The 20778-nt window shown below is 43.5% G+C and overlaps 1 protein-coding gene across 6 annotated transcripts in view; it reads right to left on the reverse strand.

Annotated features, from left to right (window-relative positions):
* CBFA2T2 (CBFA2/RUNX1 partner transcriptional co-repressor 2) overlaps positions 1–20778 on the reverse strand; it is a 99707-nt gene that overhangs the window by 20638 nt on the left and 58291 nt on the right. For all 6 annotated transcript variants that reach the window (XM_077832016.1, XM_077832015.1, XM_077832014.1 and 3 more), the window contains 2 exons: positions 4557–4700; positions 144–385 (listed from right to left, as the gene is read on the reverse strand). In XM_077832016.1, coding sequence (XP_077688142.1) covers positions 144–385; positions 4557–4700 — 386 coding nt within the window. The remainder of the gene's footprint in view (positions 1–143; positions 386–4556; positions 4701–20778) is intronic.

Consider the following 20778-nt stretch of genomic DNA (forward strand, 5'->3'; position numbering starts at 1 on the left):
GCATAGTATTGTGCAATATATACACATGTCGGCTGCCAGGTTCCCATCATTAGCAGAGCTCTGGCCCACCAGAAAAGCCCCAAAGGCCATTTGAGAGGCTTTAGTCTTGAGCAGCTTCCAGGACTCCATTTGTTAGTGCTTACCACTAGTGCTAGGACAAGGGTCCGGACCTTCTCCCCAATCTCTGGTGAAATGTCATTGCCAAACTGCTGAAGGGTGGTAAGAAAACGCTTGAGTTTGCTGAGCTGCCGGGCCCCACAGGTTGCTGGGAGTTGCTGATTGGTCAGTGAGGATGAAGATGACGAGGCAGGACCATTGCTGAATCTCTGGGGTGGAGAGGGTGCCCCATTCAGCGTCGGGGGAGAATGGTTAATCCCATTGGGCACTGAAATGCAGAACCAAACCAAAACGTAAGCATAAGTGACCGCTGCTGCAACATACTGTAGAAATACCCAAAAGGGGCATACAACAATTCCATTCTGGTTCGAGAGACTCAGAAAAGAAAACTGACTAGAAACAGAGCAGAGCACCCCAGAATTGTGGGTTAAAGCAAAAATACCATGTTAAAATGGCCACAATGAGTTTCTTTCCTCAACCCCTGTACCTGTTTCTCTAAGTGCTGATGAAAACACAGGACATTTCCTGCTGATGTACTCAAACACAAGGATGCAGGCACAGCTCTGTTGAATGGCATTTATACCCATTACTTTTCAGCACTCTAACCTTTCCATTTCTGGCTCTATTCTGATACGGAAGTTTAACTATTCAGCCGCTTGTAGACCAGCTGTAAAAGTTTGCAGGCCAGATCAGCTGTCCATGGTTTCTTTTTTAAACCTACCTGTCAGCTGTTTTTTAAAATGTTTTTCTCATCTGAATCCTATTGAAATTTAGAGCATGGACTTTAATAGACTCCAAAGACCTATCTTAACTTCCAAAGACATGAAATCATTACTAACAATTAGGGTTAAAAACAAATGCTTTCTAAATAAATACCTATGGTTGTGATAGCTCTCGGGGAGCTGAGCTTCATAAAGTTTAACAGTGTAAGGCAGAATAGTGTCTCACATAAAGATCAAGGGCTTAGATATGCTTTAACTCACCCAGAAATTAGGGGCTGCACGCAAGAATTTCTGGGTGACATTCTCTGGCCTGCATTAAATGATTGCAATGGTCCTTTCTGGCCTTAAAAATTGACAAATTCAAGAAAAAAGAAAAGGAGTACTTGTGGCACCTTAGAGACTAACCAATTTATTTGAGCATAAGCTTTCGTGAGCTACAGCTCACTTCATCGGATGCAGGATCCGATGAAGTGAGCTGTAGCTCACAAAAGCTTATGCTCAAATAAATTGGTTAGTCTCTAAGGTGCCACAAGTACTCCTTTTCTTTTTGCGAATACAGACTAACACGGCTGTTACTCTGAAACCTGACAAATTCAAGGTAAATCAATTTTGTTCACTTAGTCTTGAGTCCTGCCAAGCATCTGACAGCACAGATGTTTGCACCCACATGCAGTACTGCGGACATCAAGAGGCCTTTGCTGAGGTGTAAAGGTCCATCCAGGCGGATCCCGCTGCAGGATCAGGGCCATGCCTCTCCCCAGGAAATTTACATCAGCCTCAGTTTTGCAAGTGTCTGGTGTTTTTGATCTGATCATGTTGGTGAGCTTGTTAGTCTATTTCAACATGCTTTCTGACTAAATTAGACAAAGCTGCTGATGTTTAGGGGCTTCAGGAGGGATTTGAAAAATTGTTCAGATCCCGATACAGCTCTTGTGCAATCTGAGGTCCTGTCTGGGAAACGTTTAAAGCAGGCATATGATTCAGGCCCTAATGCGATCCAAACCATGAACTGCAGAGTGGAAAAGTACATCATATTCAACATATATTTTAAGTCAATCCACTGTTTCAAAATTATAGCCCCAATACTGGACTCCTTGTACCCCAACACCCACTATAGTCACTGGGAGTTTCGGCTGAGGAAGTAATACAGGATCAGGCCCCAAAGAGTACAAAAATATTACAAGTCCTCTTTTAAGGGGCACTGTTTGGAGCAGCACTGCAGAAAGAATGCCCAGGACTATGCTGTCTTTCTGGGATGCTGATGCATGCACATGTACACATGCATAAAGAGAGAGAAACAGAGAGTTGACATGGCTGTTCAAGAAAAACAGATATGACCACTTCATCTTCATTTAAAGAACAGGGAAATCCAGCAATATTTACCAAATTGGACCATGAGAAACAGCATGGAAAAATTATTTATAAACTTAGTATTGTGAAAATTATGGTAGTTTAAAAAGAATTATATAAAATTACTGTGTTCTCTTAAAATGAGAGCCTTTCAACTTCAAAAGACTACCCTAGTGAGACCTTTTCAAATGACGGGAAGGGAAGGATTAGGGCAGTTAAACCGCTCAAGGGCTGCTCAGAGATCTGAGGTTATAAAAGCTCCACACACCTGTCGTGGCAGTGGAGAAGCGGGGAGACAACCAAAGAAGAATAACCAGAGTCAGTTACAGATTCACAGGAAAGATAAGGGCAGAAAAAAAAATATCAAAGCTTGCTCATGTTAATGAAAGGGGTGAAAGGGCTGCTACAGAGGGAAAGTACTGCTAGATGGAAGGTAGGTCCATTAATAAAGGAAGAAGGAATGAAATTAATGTCAACATGCTGAGCTCTTGTTTTAAAGGTGACCTGCAAAGAAAAATAAAGATGAGCTTTTGAGTTGTGTGTGTCATCATTACAGGTAAGGAAGATCTGAATGTTTTTTAAAAAATGTATTTTTCTATTTAAAAAATAAAAAGTAAAGGAATCTATGGAACATTTAAATACTTTCAAAGAAGCCAAACTAGATGACAGGCATTACATGATATTAGCATGCATGATGAATCCAAGAGAAGTATTTGGGACAGTACTAGAAGACTGGATAAAAGCAAATGTCTTAATGAATTTCAAGGAGGAGGATGCTGGCAATTATTTCCCCATAATTAACATCTATTCATAGTAAAAAAAAAAAAAAAAAATGCAATAACTAACCATTAAAAAAAACAACGATAAGTAAGAAGCAAGGGACGTAGCATGGCCTACTGGCTAGGACACTGGAATGGGAGATCCATGTTCTATTCCTAGCCTTGTTATTGATCTGCTGGGTGAAGTCAGACAAGTCTTTCCCGCAGGATCTTTTGTCTGCCTGTTCGGTTTAGATGATCAGTTCTTTGGGGGCAGATTATTATAGCGTATGTACAGAGTCGAGCACAAAGAGGCCGTGACATTGGCTGGGGCCTTTAAGCACTACTGGAATATAAATAATGAGACTAATCCTCACCAGACCTACTTCATTGCAATTACAGTAAAAGCTAAGTTAGCGAATGACTAGACCCCAGTAGGATTTTAGTAAAACATCTGAGACTGTGTGATTCATAACCTTACTTGAAAAATTAATTCAAAATGGTTTAGATAAGACTGAATAACCATAAACTAGGATGCCATAAAAAAACCAATGTATCAAAGATGAGGGCAAGCGAAAGTCTGATGTGGTAGCCCAGTGAGAAGTATTCTGGAATATCTAATTAAGCATTCTGGCAGAGAGGTTAAGCGGTAAGTGAAATTCATAGATGACACTAAATTGTGCGGGGTTGCAAACATCAGTGAGGGAGTAAAATAATACACAGGTAGCTAGAGAGATGAGAAGTGTGGGCAGAAAACAGTGAGGAGAATCAACCTTCTAAAAAAAATGCACCTCGTGCACCTGGGGAAAGATAACCCTTAACTCAGCTGTTACATGGAAGGAAGAAAAGTGGAAAGCTGTAATGCTGAGAAAGGCTTTGGGAAGATAGCGACTGGTAAATTGGATACGAGTTTGCAATGTCATAATGGGAGCAAAAAAGTCCAAGTTCCTTTGGACTGCATAAGTGAGGCATGAGGGAGCAGAGAGGGAAATACCCCTCTGTACTGTACTGGTGTTATTGCAGGTAGAAGAGTGTTATTTCTAGGCATCACACTACCAGAAAGAAAAACTAGAGGGAGTAGCTGGAACAGCAACCAAACAGAGCAGGGGTATGGAGGACTGAATTATGTCGAGGAGGGGCAATGAAACTCAACCCTTATTGGAAGGGTATAAATAATTGAAATGGAGAGAGATAATTTGGGGTGAATAAGGAGGAGCCATGAGACCTTCCTGGCAGTGAGATACATCAACCCGTGGACTAATCTCCCAAGGGAAGCAGTGTGAGCGCCAGCCCTGGTCTTCTTTAAAACTAATCTGGAAAAAGCACTTCTATATTTGAGTCAGTGTATCATAGTGAACAATTCTGCAGCAGTAGGGAGAGGCACTGGATAAACTACCTGGTAGGAGAGCTTCAATCCCCCTTCCTAGTTCTTCGGTGCACAACTCACTCTCTAGTCCAGGTATCAGCACACAAAAACAGCTGCAATATCGGCAGCAATTTTTAAAAACTGAATGTTTCCCCCACGTCGAGATTAAGAGTCTTGTTGAAAATTCAAGGGGAAAAGCAGTTTCCTAACATCAGATCAGACCCAGGTACAGACAAGCCTTACATGCTGTAGGAGTGAACGACACTGGCCGGGGTCCGCCTGGGTTCACAGGTGGCAGTGGTGGCATGCTTGGAGGAGAAGATCTTGACTGTATCTTCACTTCCACAGGCGATCCAGGCATCACTGGCACCCTCTTCTCACTAGCAACTGGTAAGAGAAGAAAAAGAGAGTTTAAAGCTCACTGAAGGTCAAAACCACACACACCTCAGCCCCACATCAGATCATTCCTCTGAACTCACAACGCTGCAGGGCAGAAGGAGAGAAAGCAAGGTGCTCATATGCTGCAGTGATGAGGGCGGTGTGAGAACCTGAATAGAACAGGTTAAAACCTCTGCAGGCAGGATACTGATATGGCGCACACTACAGTCTGGACTGATCACGCGTGCACACATTCACACACACTGTTCCAAGTTTTTTGTTTGGTTGTTTGTTAAATCTTTCCAAAAGTAACCAGCCTGCCTGGCAACGCCGGCCTACTCCTGCCAGCACACTGTAGATACATGGGTGGGATTTTGAGAAGTGACTCACGAGCACAAGTCCCATTGAAAGTCTGTACGATTTATGCTGCTACGTCCCTTAGACACTTTTGAAAATCACACCCATAGAATACAAGAGCCCAATGAGTTTGAAAGAAGGCAGGTGAAAATGAAAGACTTTCACATCTCCATCCCTCATTAAACCCTGAGGTCAGGCACATAGCTCTAGGGAACCACCATCACACAACGCAAGGCAGAGTTACATTCTTCACAAGGCGCCTGTGATGCCAACAGGTGGCTGGTGGAAAAAACAAACTCTGGCTTTGACAGGTAAGAAAAGGAGACATTTGTAAAGCTCTTTTGTTTCAGGGTTTGATATTCAGTGCCCCAGCAGGTGTGGGTTTGCAGGTGTCAAATGAACACCTCCCCTCTGTGAATAGCATGGGCTGTGCACCCTTGTAGAAATACAGCGCTACCCGAGCACACAGAAAAGGAAGGATGTGTGAACATTCAGATAAGTACATCTGAATAGATGAGTACTTATGTGGGCACTGAAAATCAAGACTATAAAATGTATGGATGCACATACAGTACAGTATTTTCCTAAGGATTTGGGTTCTTAAAACTATTAGTTTTTATAAAACATCACCCCACTTCACCTTTAAGGCCATGTCTTCATTGCAAAAAAGGTGGGACAGTTAACTCTTTGTTAAATCCTAGGGGAGACATGGCACCATAGTTTTTAATCTCGATATAGCTAGTCGAGATCAACCCCAGGTGGAGGGCTCTAGGGTTGAGCTCAACTAGTTACATCAATAAAAACTCTGTTTCTTGTTTCCACTAGGATTTGATATTGAGATAGCTCTCCACTTTCCTGCAGAAAAAGACAAAGCCCAAAACCCGCCAGCATATTATTCAGAGACCATGGATGCTTATTGTTGCTGCTCTGATGACACTGGCATGCAGCTCATCCATAAGTGTGTGACCCAAAAGGAGTAATGTGAGACAATGTGATCCAGATCATCCCCTTCAACAATGTGCTGACCATTTTCTGCTCCTGAAACCGATGCCTGTCTCATCTGATTAGTTCCTGAATGTGTTGTGACGATGTGGTAGCATGCCCTTCCTAAAATCCTTGAAAGATTTCCAGCACATCCATCTGGGCCCTGGTACTTTTTTTTTTTTTTTGGCCAGGGACGGGGAGGGGAGGGAGCAAGGGAAGGAAGGAACTGACAGTTGTCTTTCACTTCTATGTGTTGTGTGCAGTGTGTGAGAACCCAAAGGGAACCATCATTGCAGACCACCTGCTTTTTCAGCAAGGCTGCCAAAGGCCTGGAGGAGAGCGTAGTAGTTAGACACGTTTCAACCTTCACCACTTGGCATAAGCTGGAATTCAACACAGCCCACAAGCAATGCACTGAAATGCCTCCAGAAGCGTTGACTGAAAAGTTTGGATTCTTTCTAGTGTAAGACAAAAAAAACTTCAGCTGCTTGGATACCTTTATAACAGCTGAAACTAATTGCCTTCAATGCTGATTGGCTATGGGCAAAGGAAAAAGCATTCTGGAACTTTGAAAGGTGACACGGCACATGGGGCATTTCCCTTGTCATGAAGGAGGGCTGGGCAGTTTTTTGTTTATATATAATGAAGCACTTTCCTGTCTAACAAGCCCACCAAAGAGTTCAGAGCACGTTTATGATAGGAAGGCACGACAGAAAAACAGCAAATTGCTACTCACAGCTCCTTCACTGCCAAAAAACAAATCTAACTTCTATCAGCACTGCAGAGCAAGCTGGAATCCATTCCGCCATGTGCAGCAACAAGAGAATGGTCCGTGAGCTTCTGATAGCATAATCTGTATTACTAGTGAGGACTTAAAAGGCAGAAAGGACCCACCTAGACCTCTGGGGCTGATTAGAAACATCAAATAATACTTAGCGTTAGAACAGCCCTTCTCATCGTCAAAGCATTAACCATCAGTAGAGGTAAGAAGCACAAACATTTTTACAACCGGAAAAAAATGACGGAGGTGAAGTGACTTTTCTAAAGCCCTGGAAGGAATCAGTTTCCAATTCTGAATTAGAACTCAGAAATTCCTGGCTCCCAGACCTGTGTCCAACTACACTTCTCTAGACTGGAGATGGAAGCTATTGAGAGAAACTTAATAAGGAACTGCCCACTGAGAGCTGTGCTTAACTCACTTCAGGTGCTGTATAAATACATAAATACTACATAGTGATGTCATTTTTGCAAGTTATCAATCAGCACTAAAGAACACAGTTGTACCAGGGCTTAAACTCTGAGTGGAACAATCCTATTTTTAAAAAAGGGAAACTGATTGAACTGAGAAGTTTTTCACTGAATTATAATCACAAAACCTGCTGCTTTGCAGTTTACGGCAACAATCTGTTCTCCTCAGCAAAGGTGCTGGTTTGTGAAAGCATAGAAGGAACAACCTGGTGCCAGAGCCCTTCTGCACCAAGCACTTGGCACCATCGCCGATGGCCTGAAATCCCCAAGGCAAGTCATAAGCACCTGTTTTTCCTGCATACACCAGACCACAGGTTTCTCCTTTATTCTCCTTGTGGAAAATTATCCTTAAGGTCAGCAAGGTAACAAATGGATCTTGCACTCCAACAATCTCCCTCTCTGTGAGATTAGAGAGGTGACATTGGCAGCGTGAGCAGAGATGACTATACAGTAAAACCCCCATACTCAAGCAATTAAGAAACTCCCTCCATTTCAATGGATTTGGGATCGCTCACAATTAAAAATCAAATCAAATAAAATCTGCAGTTCTAAAGTATTTATATAGCAGCAGGTGTGTCTTTTAGTTTATATAAACCCTGTTTCACATCAGTAATTTTTTGTTCAAATCTCAGCTTCCCATCCGCCAAGAAAGCGACCAGAGAGATTATTCAAGACACTGGCCATATACTGTACACTTCTGTATGCAAGTGTTAGTTCACACTTTTACATTAATTCATACTGAATGTGTCCATCTTTTCTGTGTGTTCACTTCCTGCAAATACTCTAGCAAATAAGTTTATTGACAGAAAATTGGAGGGGGAGGGGGGAGGGGAAGAGAACCAACAGCGAATCAGACAAGCATTCCAGAATATTCACAGAGAACAAATTTTGAATTTGCAATCCAAAAGTATTCACACCAGAAACGTCATGCTAAGAGTTGCACTCATCTGTTCAGGGAACAGAAACACACCATGAGATTCTACAGCGTTCAGTCAAAACAGTTCTAACTGTAAACATCCAATACTTTTACTCCATAGTTTGTGAGCTACCCAGCAACTGAAATATGTTTGCACAAATCATTTGAATAAATGCAAAGAGTGAGCTAACTCATGGAAATTATAATCGACTGGCAGGATAATTCACAAAAACAGAAAAGAAGCTACATTTGATAAATGTCATTCACTGTAAATTGTTCTTCCCGTTCTAGCTTTACAAAATTCAATATTCTCTCCTGCCTTTATCTCCAACAAGACGGCTTACATGCAAACATATGCACAGTACCCCTTTCATACTCTGTTTTCTTCACCCCTTTCCTGTGAAACTTGTTCCCACAACTGCATATGGGGAACATAACACGAGACATACGATCTCACTAGAGCATGGAATGGAACCTTGACTTTGATGATCTCTCTTTCCAAACCATTTGCAGGACATACTAAACATACTGTCAAAACACTACTAAGGGCACATTTTTAAAAATAAAGTGTTGTTTGGTTGGTTTTTTTAAACAAAGCCCAAGCAGAAATATTGCCACTGTCAGTTATAATAAAAGTTCAATGGAATTCCCACCCCCTCAACCTCCAATAAACAATCCCATGTACTTGTAATAACTTGTGAAACACCTCATTGCTCTGTGGCAGTCCATAAGAATCTGAAAGCCAAAAAACTCACAAGAAATCAAGTGGCTTGTTTTCATGGCTCACCATGAGACAAATACAAAAAGCAAGCAGTGCTGTTAGATTTCACAAGCTTTCGATTACTGGATTGTGGTGGTTGTAACCCAGATAAGAACATATCTGTCTTCTAAACATTCTGATTTTACATATCCCTTTAATGGGAATAACATGGGTTTTTACTCAACTTCACACAGAGAAAAATGAGCTAAAATGAGGCAGTGCAGACACTGATGAGGAGGTCAGCTCTCCCATCAAGGGCTGAAGGAACATTGCTTTCTTCTCACACTGAACTGTTTAGGAAGGTTTGATGGCTCATCAATAACAGGATTTTAATTCAGTCTCCAGCTGCTGATCTCCAGTTGTGGTTAGGGAGAAGGGACACCCAGTGGCTGTTCAAACTGAGTGAAAGTCATAGAATTTGCCAGTTATCTGAAATCAAGTTGAATAGAATCAAGTGCATGTTTGGAGGCAGGAAGTGAGACATGAGCTCAGTCCAAATGCACATCCAAGTTAGGATGCTTTTCAGCTCCCTGACGTACAAAGCTCATAAGAAGCACCAAACAAGACAACACTGGCAAACTGAAGTTCTTCCTCCAAACCTGCCTTTGTTCTTGCAGCCCCCCTTTAAGAAAAGCAGTTGCACTTAATAGCTTGACTACTCGGAGCGTCCATTTAGCATCACTTCCTAAATTGGACATCTTAATCTGTTATACTTCAAACAGGCTTCCTTCCAAATTCCAGACAAACTTCAGTGCTAACTCCTGCTCCTTTACAAAGCTATCAAACTCGCTGCTCCTTGTCTCATGTGGGAATGTTAGCTGACATGGTTTGGTCTGAAGGTGCTGATTGGATCTATTTTAGAAACATTTATGAATTCGCTATTTTCCAAACACTGCCTGCAGGACACAGATTGAACATGTTTTTAGCACACAGCTTTTGCCATCAAGCTGCCAAACATCACAATTTTATGACGACTTGTGTTGACTTCACATCCAGAGATAGCAAATGTTGACTGGTTAATGAAGATGTGCTGAATGAACAAGAGAATATTCCTGCCAGTGTCAAGATGAGAGGAAAACTATACTGAACTGACCTGAAACAATCTGGAGTGTTACCAGGGAATAAGATTCATTTTGTTTAAAAGAATCCTGGCCATTGACATTCTGTTTTATTCTTTACTTGACAACCATTAGGGTCTCCATCCTCTCAAATGTGATGGAGAAAAGCAACAGAGACACAGGGAGTTTGAAAACCAGATTTTACAATGATTAATCAATACAGATTTCAGCTGATTTCCACGTTATTCAGCTGTAATAGCAAAGCTTGTGATTTTGTATATTGGATGGCCTGGAGGTAGGAAGCCGTTTAGTTTGGGGGGTGCCACTAAGGAAGTCCTTGTGGCGAAAATCAATTTCAGTGCATTGTTCTTCTTAGCGTATGCGCAATGTGCCTCAGGTGACACGTGACCAGGATTCATCACTGAATTTGGTCCACTGGTTGGATCATTAGCTTCCCCGGCTTGGGCCGGGCACTGACCGGGAGTGTGATATGAATGCTGATCCATGCATTCAAGAGCTTGGATTGATTTTGTGCCTACTCAAGGAACTGCTGACCACAAAGCTGTACTGTATCCTGCTGTGATGGGGTATACTCACTGGCCCTGAGAGGGTAAATCAGGCCCAATTAACTGTCCAGGCTGCACCTGGAGGAGGAGCCAGGGAGCAGAGATTAATTAGACACAAGGCTCAACTGGGCAGGGCCAGGCAGGGCCTATATAAACCAGGAAGCTGGCAACAGAAAGGGGCTGCAAGAAGGCAGGCTGCAGTCACTCCCTGCGAAGAGGGAGGTGTGTTGGGACTGTAGAGGGTAGTTAACAGTTACTCCCTGGCGAACCCAAAGAAGGGAAAAGCCAGGAAGGTAGGAGAAGTAGCAAGGGATAGCAGTGCAGGCCTTGGCTAATTGGAGGGTCCCTGAGCTGGAACCTGGAGTAGAGGGTGGGCCCCGGTTCCCCTACCAGCCACTAGAGACATGGCAAATACGAGGCAGAGAAGAGTGGACTGTTTGGGACGATTTGGTCTGGGAAAGACTGTTACACACACCCCTCCCTGCCCCCCGGAAGGGTGGGACAATGTTGTGACTTGGCCAGAAGGCTGAGTCACGAAAAGGAGGCTGCAGTTCCTGGAGCAAGTGGGCCTCAGAATGAGAAGACAGTGGGAGAGACACCGCTGGAGGAGGACACAGTACCTTGCAGAACTAATCCCCTGGATGGCCAACAGAAGGTGCCACCAGCGGTGAGTATGCCCCGTGACACCCCCCTGCCCGCCAACTGCAACATATACTACATGGCACTCCAGTAATTGGTTTGACTAGATTTTCTAGGCGAGTTGCATTGTATTTTATTTTGCTCCCTAACTGTTGTCTTAATGTAGCAGACAAAGAAGAACAACAGTTAAGAGTAGCACTGCTGATCAACTTCCCATTTAACAAGCACAGGCTAAGTTCTAGTGGAGGATCAAGTCCCAGAATGAACAATACGCTAGAACAGGTTCTGGAGGAAGCTGTCAGACCACCTTTGCCTTCACTCACAAATCAGAGAAGTTCTTCCCCTCAGCTCTCCAGCAACAGCTGAGCATTAAACATGCCCTATTGTGTCCACAATATACACACTTTTTCAACTCAACAGTTTAAACACCAACCAAGACAGGTTTTCAAGACATTTACTTTCTTTAAGTAAACCTTCCTGCTATTGCACTTAAGAAAAGGAGAGTGTTGCTATGATGGGTGACCTCAGAAGAATAGCCAAATTCTACTTACGCTGTAAACTATAAAAAGAAAAGTCTGTTTTAATAATCCTTTGCATTCATATGGTTTTGAAAAAGGTAAAAAACACAATCAAAATAGCTGGGTTGCTAGGGTGTGTCTAAACGACTCTAAACATTTAATTTCTATCTTAAAGTCTTTGGAAATGAAGAAAGAAACTGAGAACCACAAGAAATAAAGGACTGCAGGACAAAAGCTAGATAAGCAGCTACCACGAGAATTCAAGGTGAGGATAAGAAGAAGTATAGTATGAAATAACCATGGCCAGTGGAGGGACTGGATGACTCCAAAAGGCTGATAGGATAATATCAGGATGTGCGATTTACATGTGTTAATAAAAAGTGTTTGTGAACCTGTTACATAATAACATTAAGCTCCAGTATAAAAAAGTTGGCATCCTGGCATATTTGAGGACTGCACAGTCCTGGAGCGGGACAGAAGAAACCTAAACACGTCCCAATAGACGGAGGTAGTGTTGCTGGGAGAAATGGGAAGTCATCTAGGGAAGAGAAGGTTCAACTAGAAGCGAAGTGGAACCGATGGTGGGAAGATGCTGTGCCACGGACCTCACAATGTTAAGCAATGCTGTTTGGGGGTAGCTGGAGAGAGAGGCTGGATTGCTATGAAAGGAATCAGAATGTTGGGATAGGCACATCCATCGCCTGGTCAATACACAATGTGGAATAATCTAGTTTTTAAAAGGTGAGCACAAGCAGTTTCCCAGTGACAAAACTGGCTGCTAGCATTAAGCTAGTAATGGTGGAAGTGGAAGAGTAACTGTCGATCCTGGTACAAAAGCCAGAGCAGTGAGCTTTCAGGCAAATATACAGTGCTGGGAAGAATGGAACAAAGGCTAATATGGTACGTAGACAATCTAATTGCCTTTTATATATTAATAAGCTTAAGATTATAAGGCTATTCCGGTTTGTACATGTATTTAATTGATTCAGTGCTGGAAAAGTTAATTCAATTAAGGAAGTACATGCCTCAATCTGAATTTAGACCTGGTCTACACTAAAAGAGTCGGCTGACCCAGCTACGTCACTCAGAAGTGGAAAATCCACACCCTGGAGCAACATAGTTAAGCCGACCTAACCCCTGGTATAGACAGCACTAGGTCGACGGAAGAATTCTTACCACCTCTCTGGGAGACGAATTACCTACCGCAATGGGAGAACCCCTCTCATCCACGTTGGTAGTTTCTACTCTGAAGCACTATAGCAGCGCAGCTGCAATTGTGCGTCTGTAGTATTTCAAGTGTAGACAAGCCCTTAGTTTGTAGATCCTAACTACAAACCAGCGCAGTGTCTGTCCTGCAACACACAAACCTGTTTGCTGGGTTCAACCAACTTTGCTATTAAACTGATTTCTGTATTTTGTATTAAAAACAAAACATTTTAGAAGCAGCAAGGCAGGAGAGCATCTCCACGCAAAGTAAATGAATGCTCACAGGTTTGTTTATAGTAAGACCGACCATATATCCAAAGAGCCCTCTTCCCTCTCCACCCACTGTTCATCACAGTTGGAGTGATCAGAGTCAGCCAGGCACTTGCCACCAGATGATTGGATTCTAAAGTCTGTAAAGTAGCCATATTTTGTTTTTACATGATGCCTTTCTGGAGTGAAGGATTCTGTATACATTCACTCAAGAAGCTGCATTTCAGTGGGTAAGGGTGGGAGAAGCGCATAACATAGAAGTAGGGAAAGGGGACATTTTAGCTGAGACAGCAAGGCAAAATGCTACTTATACAGTAAGTGCCCAGGGATCATTGATCCCTGCAGAGCAGACAGGACTGTCTTTCATCCTAAAGAGCCACCTTCCAGAAAAAAAGCCAAATGCATGGAACTCACATTTATCTGCCGTGTAAGTAAAAAAGATTGAGATGATCCTGCAGGGTCATGAACCTGCAGGGTCATGAACCTCAAGTTACAATGCATCCAATGAAGTGAGCTGTACCTCACGAAAGCTTATGCTCAAATAAATTTGTTAGTCTCTAAGGTGCCACAAGTACTCCTTTTCTTTTTGTGAATACTTCAAAGTGGAGACTCAGACCACTTAAGACATCCCTTCAGGCTGCTTTGTGGACTCTCATAGTTGAACAGGACAGAACAAGAGGTTTAAGATAAAGCAAAGTTATGTATTTTAGAACTTTTAGCGTGCTGTAGAACTGTCCAGACAGGATGTTACTGTGCAGCAAGCTAGCCTGCTGCAGATTCACCCACTGGCTTGCTGTGCCCCACATCCCAACTAGACAAGCCCTCAGTTTGAACACTAGGAGAAACATGGTTCAGAAGAGGAACAAGAGGGCAAGGGAGGGGATGGAGTTAACATCTCTGGGGGCTATTCGGTTGTTAACTAGATCCTGCTGACAATCTACTAGGGATGGTTTAGGATAATTAAATCAATACTGCCCTGAAGCTGAGGGGTTTATTAGATGTCCATTCCAGCCCAAATGAGTCCATGATTAAAAGGACACGTTGCAATTTCCTTGCTTTCCAGGAGATCCTGTTAATTTTAATGCAGCCTAAAAGCCGCATCACTGTAACTTGACCTGATAATGTAAATAGGGTGGAGTGAAATATAGCTGGTCACCTTCCCAGCTTCAGCGAATGTTTATTTTGAATAACGTGCTTATCTGCTCCAAACTGCTCACCATCTGTTTTCAGTCTCCACCAAGCTAATAATTTTCACATTAGGAACTGAGAAATGGGAAGAATTACATTTAAATTTTATTTTTAACATCTTTGCTTTGCTCTTTGAGGTTGTCTTGTCTCCTCCCCTTGAGAGCTTCAAGCCATTTATAAAGACCTTTCCACCTATGCACAGTGCTTTGAGATACTCAGATGAGAGGAGCTATATGAATGCAAAGCATTTGTGTTATTAGTCAGACTACCACCCTGTTCGAATAGCTCAGCAATATATCAGCCTACAGTCCGATACCTGGTAGCATCTCCCAAGCTCAAATGAAAATCAGTTTGCCTAGAAAAGAGCAAATCTTTTATCATTTGGCAATATAATTACATAAAAAGGTGGGAAAAAGAGGAAAGGATTAGATATACAAAGCATTAATGAGAGCAGCATAAAGACAATGAATAAAAGCAGGCTTAAGGGGAGGAAAAGGTGAATTGTATTTTGTTACAAAATACCTAACTGGAGCAGGGAAGAGGAAAAACGTCGTAAAACGTACAGGGTAAAAATTTTAGGTTTCCAGTGGCCTCAAAGTGCTTTCATATATTCTATGGCCAGAAGGAACCATTGTGATCAACTAGGCTGAGCTCCTGTATAAAACACAGGCCAGAGAACTTCCCCTCAATAATTCCTAGCCAGATCTTTCAGAAAAACATCCAATCTTGATTGAACAATAGTCAGTGATGAAGAATCCACCACAACCCTTGGTAAATTGTTCCAATGGTTAATTACTCTCACCATTAAAACTTTGCCTTACTTCCAGTCCGAATTTGTCTAGCTTCTTTGCAAAGATGGCAAATGTTGCTACAGTACTCCATTTTACAGTTAAAAAAACTGAGGCATATAGAGGTTGAGTAACATGCCCAAGGTCACACAATAAGTCAGTGGTCAATCTGGGTGAGCCCAGATCTACTGATGCCCAATGCATCCTCCTTTATACATAGACAGTTTTATAAGGAGTTACTATGGGTCCTATTGTGATGGGTGGGTATAAGATTCCTGCCTGGGTACTTCACTGAATATGATTAATCCATTTTTGTATTGTATATTTCAGTTTACAAAGCACCAGAGGCTTTGAGCCTGCAAGATGCTGTGGGAGTGGAGGGGACTCAGCACCTCACAGCAGTGCTTAGCACCTTGCAGGACTAAGCCCCTAGAGTTTGGGATAGATATTTCACAAATCAAAAATAAATGCATGCATCTCCATCTCCCACACACAGCTGTTTCACTTTCAAGCTCAGTTATGTGGAACTCAGCTATAAGAAATTGAAATAGCAGAATATGTTATCATTTGCAACCAGTCAAGAAAGCAGTTAATAAGGAAAATAAGATTAATAATTTCTTTTCTTTAAGGCTGATTGCTATCCTTCTCGGTCTTATCCTTCAATGATTTTATGAAAACCTATTAATGTGTTTGGCAGTATAAAGTTGTCTGCATTTGCTCAGTTTTATAGCGATTCTTCCTATTTTGTTGTCACATATTTAATTTCAGCATTATCATTTCAGCTAGATCTTGCTTTCCTCCTGCATAAATAGTACAGTACCAACCATGACATGCAACTGGCTCAAGAACACATTGAGAGTCTATGGCTCAGTTCTGGTCTCCAGACTCACAGCAAATTTAGTGCTTAGGAGATAAAACTGCCACAAAAATATGGTCCACAACCTAATGACACGTAGCTTGGATCAGCTAATTGAGAATCTCTAAATACATAGCTAGGGTATGCAAGAAATCACTTCTCTAATTTCACATGCACAAATGAATCTCTGCCAACAGAGGTTTGCTGATGACTTGACTAGCATCATAGAGGACTGATTCTCTAAAAAGGTCTGAGGAGCATTGCTTAATATACAGTTTCTTTCTGCTCATTCAATAGACTTATTATGGAGCTCGATGGCAAAATAGTTAACGGCTTTGACTTTCACCTGGAGCCCAACTGAAATACATTTAGCAGTCTCAGCCTAGTCCCTAATAGACATGAGGGGTCATGGCTGGACACATTGACAGAAGCTGGTTGGGTTTTTGATCATTCTACAGCTATGTACCAGTTCTCAATGGGACATGGCTGGGATGGAATCACTGCAGAACGAAACCCGCATCGTCATCCATTATTTTAAATGGAGGGGTATGTGGTGTGGGGGAGATATTAGCAGCGTGGCCTGGGGGAGGGGGTGGAAGAATTGAAGGGAGGCAGCTGAAGGGCGGGGAAGCAGGTCACATTTTAAACTTTCCTGCTCTCTAAATGCCAAACTGCCCTAGCAACAGCAGTTCATGGTTCCGGAGCCCTTATACTCACTTTGTATTGGAAATGCCAAATGAAGAGCTCTTCAATAGTCACCATTTAGATTTTATAATTAAAAGGGCAAGGGCTGCTGAGTCACAAATGGCTGCTGGGCCCAGGGGAAGGGAGAAGGACTCCAGAACAGCCAGAGACCATTTGTAAAATAAAGGTTAGAAAAAATAATTTCCTCTTGTTCTTCTGCTATGCAGTATTTTCCACAGCAGGACACCTTGCATGAGGCTTCACAAGTGTTTTGGAGAAAAATTAGGGTTAGTGAGCCATACTGCCTGCTATGTCAAAGGGTGCATTAGACAGCTACTGGGGCCCTTCTCCCTCAGCTGTAGGCATGTGGCTTTTGGCCTTTCGTCACACAATGCAATTGAAGTGGGAATCGAGAGGAACCTAATGCACACCCTGATAAACGTTTCTGTTATAAAAATATGCCCTGTAGGCACAACTTACACTGAGAAGTGCAAGAATAAAGTTAGTGCAGTTCTTCCCTCAGGAGTCCATCTTTCTCCTTTCTGAACTGTTGAAAGTAGCCAATAAACCTGTCTAGACTTTGTGCCTGGCGTTCTGCAGTGACAGAATGATGAAATACCTCTGAACCCCTTCTGCAGAGGAATTTGCTTCCTTCCACAAAAAGCAAAACCCTATTCACCATCACGATCTAGCTGTCCAATACTGTAACCAGAAATATAATGCCCAGACCTTGGATGGCCAACCAGGGTCAAGGGAAGCAAAAGATCCTCGCTAATTAGCTGAATTAGTTCTAAACATTTTGGTAACATTTTGTTTGTTTACTACTGCATACAGGGGTACAAAATAAGTTGAAAATCCATTTCTAATGTAACACAGATATTTAATCCTCTGCAATATTTATTCACTAGGTTAACAGCATTTCGAATGAAAAATTACAGCTGCTAAACATTTTTAATGAATACCAAAATAACATATTCAGAGTTCTTAAAAATTTCCTCTTACTTTATTGCTCTCCAAATAGTCTTACTGTAATTTAAACTATTTGAGTGCAATAATGATGGCTGGAACTAACCTTCCAGATGTGGACATCTGTCTTGTATTTGCCTTACTGGCGAAAACATGAGGAAGATTAATGACTTTAAGTCCAACGGAGATCAGACATAACAAGTAAAGCTGGGAAACAACCTAAGAACACTAAGAACAGCAGTTTCTATTGTTGAGCCGTCACCCAACACTGAATCAAAGATGATTTCCGGGTAATTTCCTTGCATGTATGTGTGAAGTGTATGCACATAAAAACGGTACATGGAAAACAGAATACAGTGGTAACATTTACATTAAATATTGTGTACAGCAGAAGCAAAAACTTAAGATGAATGTTAAAATTATGATAATCACCCTACTTATGGTCTATACACACCTTCGCTGTATGTGCTAATTTGAGACATGTGTAGAGGAAGCCCGATTATTCCACTTTAAAAAAAAAAATTGCCGTTAAGCTTCCAAATGTTCTGAAATTATTCGCTGCATAATCCAGCAAATGTGCTTCTACTACGTTACAAACATAGAAACTCTCCCTTGAGATCCTTGGCGTGATAAATATGGAGACGGTGCACAGGCGATGCCATTCAGACACACTTTGGGAAAAGAATTCCTTCGAAATATTACCATCCAAGTCTCTGCTGCACCTACTGTTACATTCCTTAAATCTCTGCCAAGACCTTTTTAAAGAGTATGGGCCAGATTTACGACAGTATTTGCAACATATTTAGGCACCTTAAATACCTATGTAAATCCAGTCCTACTCTAAATACTATGTAATGTGGACAAAATCTGTTCATTTAGGCCCCATTTCAGCAAGGTACTTAAGCACATGAGTAGTCCCCTTGACTTCAATGGGAAATCTGCTGGCTCTGCGTGGTCCTGAGTAAGTCACAACCGTTCTGGCTCCTAGTACCCTGGAGTTCCTCAATGTTATTCTCTGGTTTTGGAGGTACTAATTTAAAAAAGGACAGTTACATTTTTCGTAACTGGTGTTCTTCGAGATGTGTTGCTCATGTCTATTCCACAATAGGTGTGCATGCTCGCCATGTGCACCGGCACCAGAAGTTTTTTCCCTAGTAGTACCTGTGAGGGGCGGGAGGGGTCCCTCGCGACCCCTGGAGCGGCGCCTGCCTGGCACGGTATAAGGGGAGCTGTGCGCTCCCCCCACCCTCAGTTCCTTCTTGCCAGATAAGTCCGACAGAGGGGAAGGAGAGTGGGATGTGGAATAGACATGAGCAACACATCTCGAAGAACACTAGTTATGGAAAAGGTAAAGGTCTTTTCTTCTTCGAGTGATTGCTTATGTGTATTCCACAGTAGGTGATTCCAAGCTATATCTGTTGGAGGTGGGTAGGAGTTCACAAGTTCCCAGGACGGAGGACAGCCCTGCTGAACCCGGCGTCATCCCTGGTTTGGGAGACGATCGCATAGTGCGAGGTGAACGTGTGAACTGAAGACCACGTGGCGGCCCTACAGATGTCCTGAATAAGGACATGGGCCATGAAGGTAGCCGATGAGGCCTGCGCCCGAGTCAAGTGTGCCCTCACAATGGGCAGCGGGGGGAACACCTGCCAGCTCATAACAGGTACGGATGCACGAAGTGATCCGACTGGAAAGCCATTGAGTGGAAATCGGCTGGCCCCTCATGTGCTTGGCTGAGGCGCCAAACAGTTGCGAGGACTTTCTGAACGGCTTGGTCTGCTCAAGGTAGAAAGCCAGAGCCCGTCGCACGTTGAGCACATGGAGACGGCGCTCCTCACTGAACGCCCAGGGCTTGGGGCAGAGGACCGGTAGAAAAATGTCCTGACCCATGCGGTCAGTGGAGACCACCTTCGGAAGGGATGCGGGGTGTGGGAGGAGCTGCACCTTATCTTTATGAAAAACTGCGTACGGCGGCTCGGAGGTCAGGGCCCTGAGCTCCAAGACTCGCCTGGCCGACGTGATTGCAACCAGGAAGACCACCTTCCACGAGAGGTGAGACCAGGAGCATGTGGCCAGTGGTTCAAAAGAGGGCCCCGTGAGACGAGCCAACACCAGGTTCAAGTCCCACTGCGGGACCAGGGGGTCTAGAATATGGGAAAAGATGGTCCAACCCCTTGAGGAACTGGCCAGTCGTAGCATGGGAAAATATAGTGTGCCTCTGCACTGGAGGATGGAAGGCCAATATGGCTGCCAGGTGCACCCTGACTGATGAAGACGCCTAGCCCTGGGCTCTCAGGTGGAGGAGGTAGTCAAAAATAAGCTGGATTGGGGAGGTCACGGGAGAGACACCGTGGTCCACTGCCAATCTAGAAAAATGGGACCACTTCACCAAATAAGTATGGCGAGTGGAGGGCCATCTACTTTCAAGGAGGATGTGCTGAACATGTTCTGAGCATGTCCTCTGCTCTCCACTTAACCACTGAGCAGCCACGCCGTGAGGTTAAGAGCTGCTAGGTTGGGATGGAGGAGGCGGCCCTGGTCCTGAGAGAGCAGGTCCGGGTGGAGCAGCAGTGGCCACGGCAGAGCTACCACCAGGCCCGTGAGGGTCCCGTACCAATCTTGCCTGGGCCACGCCGGGACAATCAGGATGACCCGGGCCCTGTCCATCTTTATCTTCTCCAGGACCCTGCTGATTAGAGGGAACGGGGTAAAGGCGTAGAGAAGCCAGCCTGATCAGGACAAGATAAAGGCATCAGAGATAGCGCCCCTCCTTAGGCCCCCCCAGAGCAGAACCGGGGACATCGCCAGCTCTGCCAAGTCGTGAATAGGTCCACCTGGGAAGTTCCCCACCTTCAGAAGAGCTGATGGGCCACTTCCAGGTGGAGGGACCACTCGTGTTGTGAGGAAAAGTCCCTGCTCAAGCGATCTGCTTTCTCGTTCCAGGCACTCGGTAGGGAGAAGGCCTTCAGGTGGATGTCGTGGGCTATACAGAAGTCCGACAGCCCGAGGGCCTTGCAGCAGAGGATCAGGCCCCACCTTGCCTGTTGATATAGAACATCGAGGCCATGTTGTCCGTGAGGACC

Source organism: Eretmochelys imbricata, chromosome 13 (assembly GCF_965152235.1).
Source record: "Eretmochelys imbricata isolate rEreImb1 chromosome 13, rEreImb1.hap1, whole genome shotgun sequence".
Classification (NCBI taxonomy): Eukaryota; Metazoa; Chordata; order Testudines; family Cheloniidae; genus Eretmochelys; species Eretmochelys imbricata.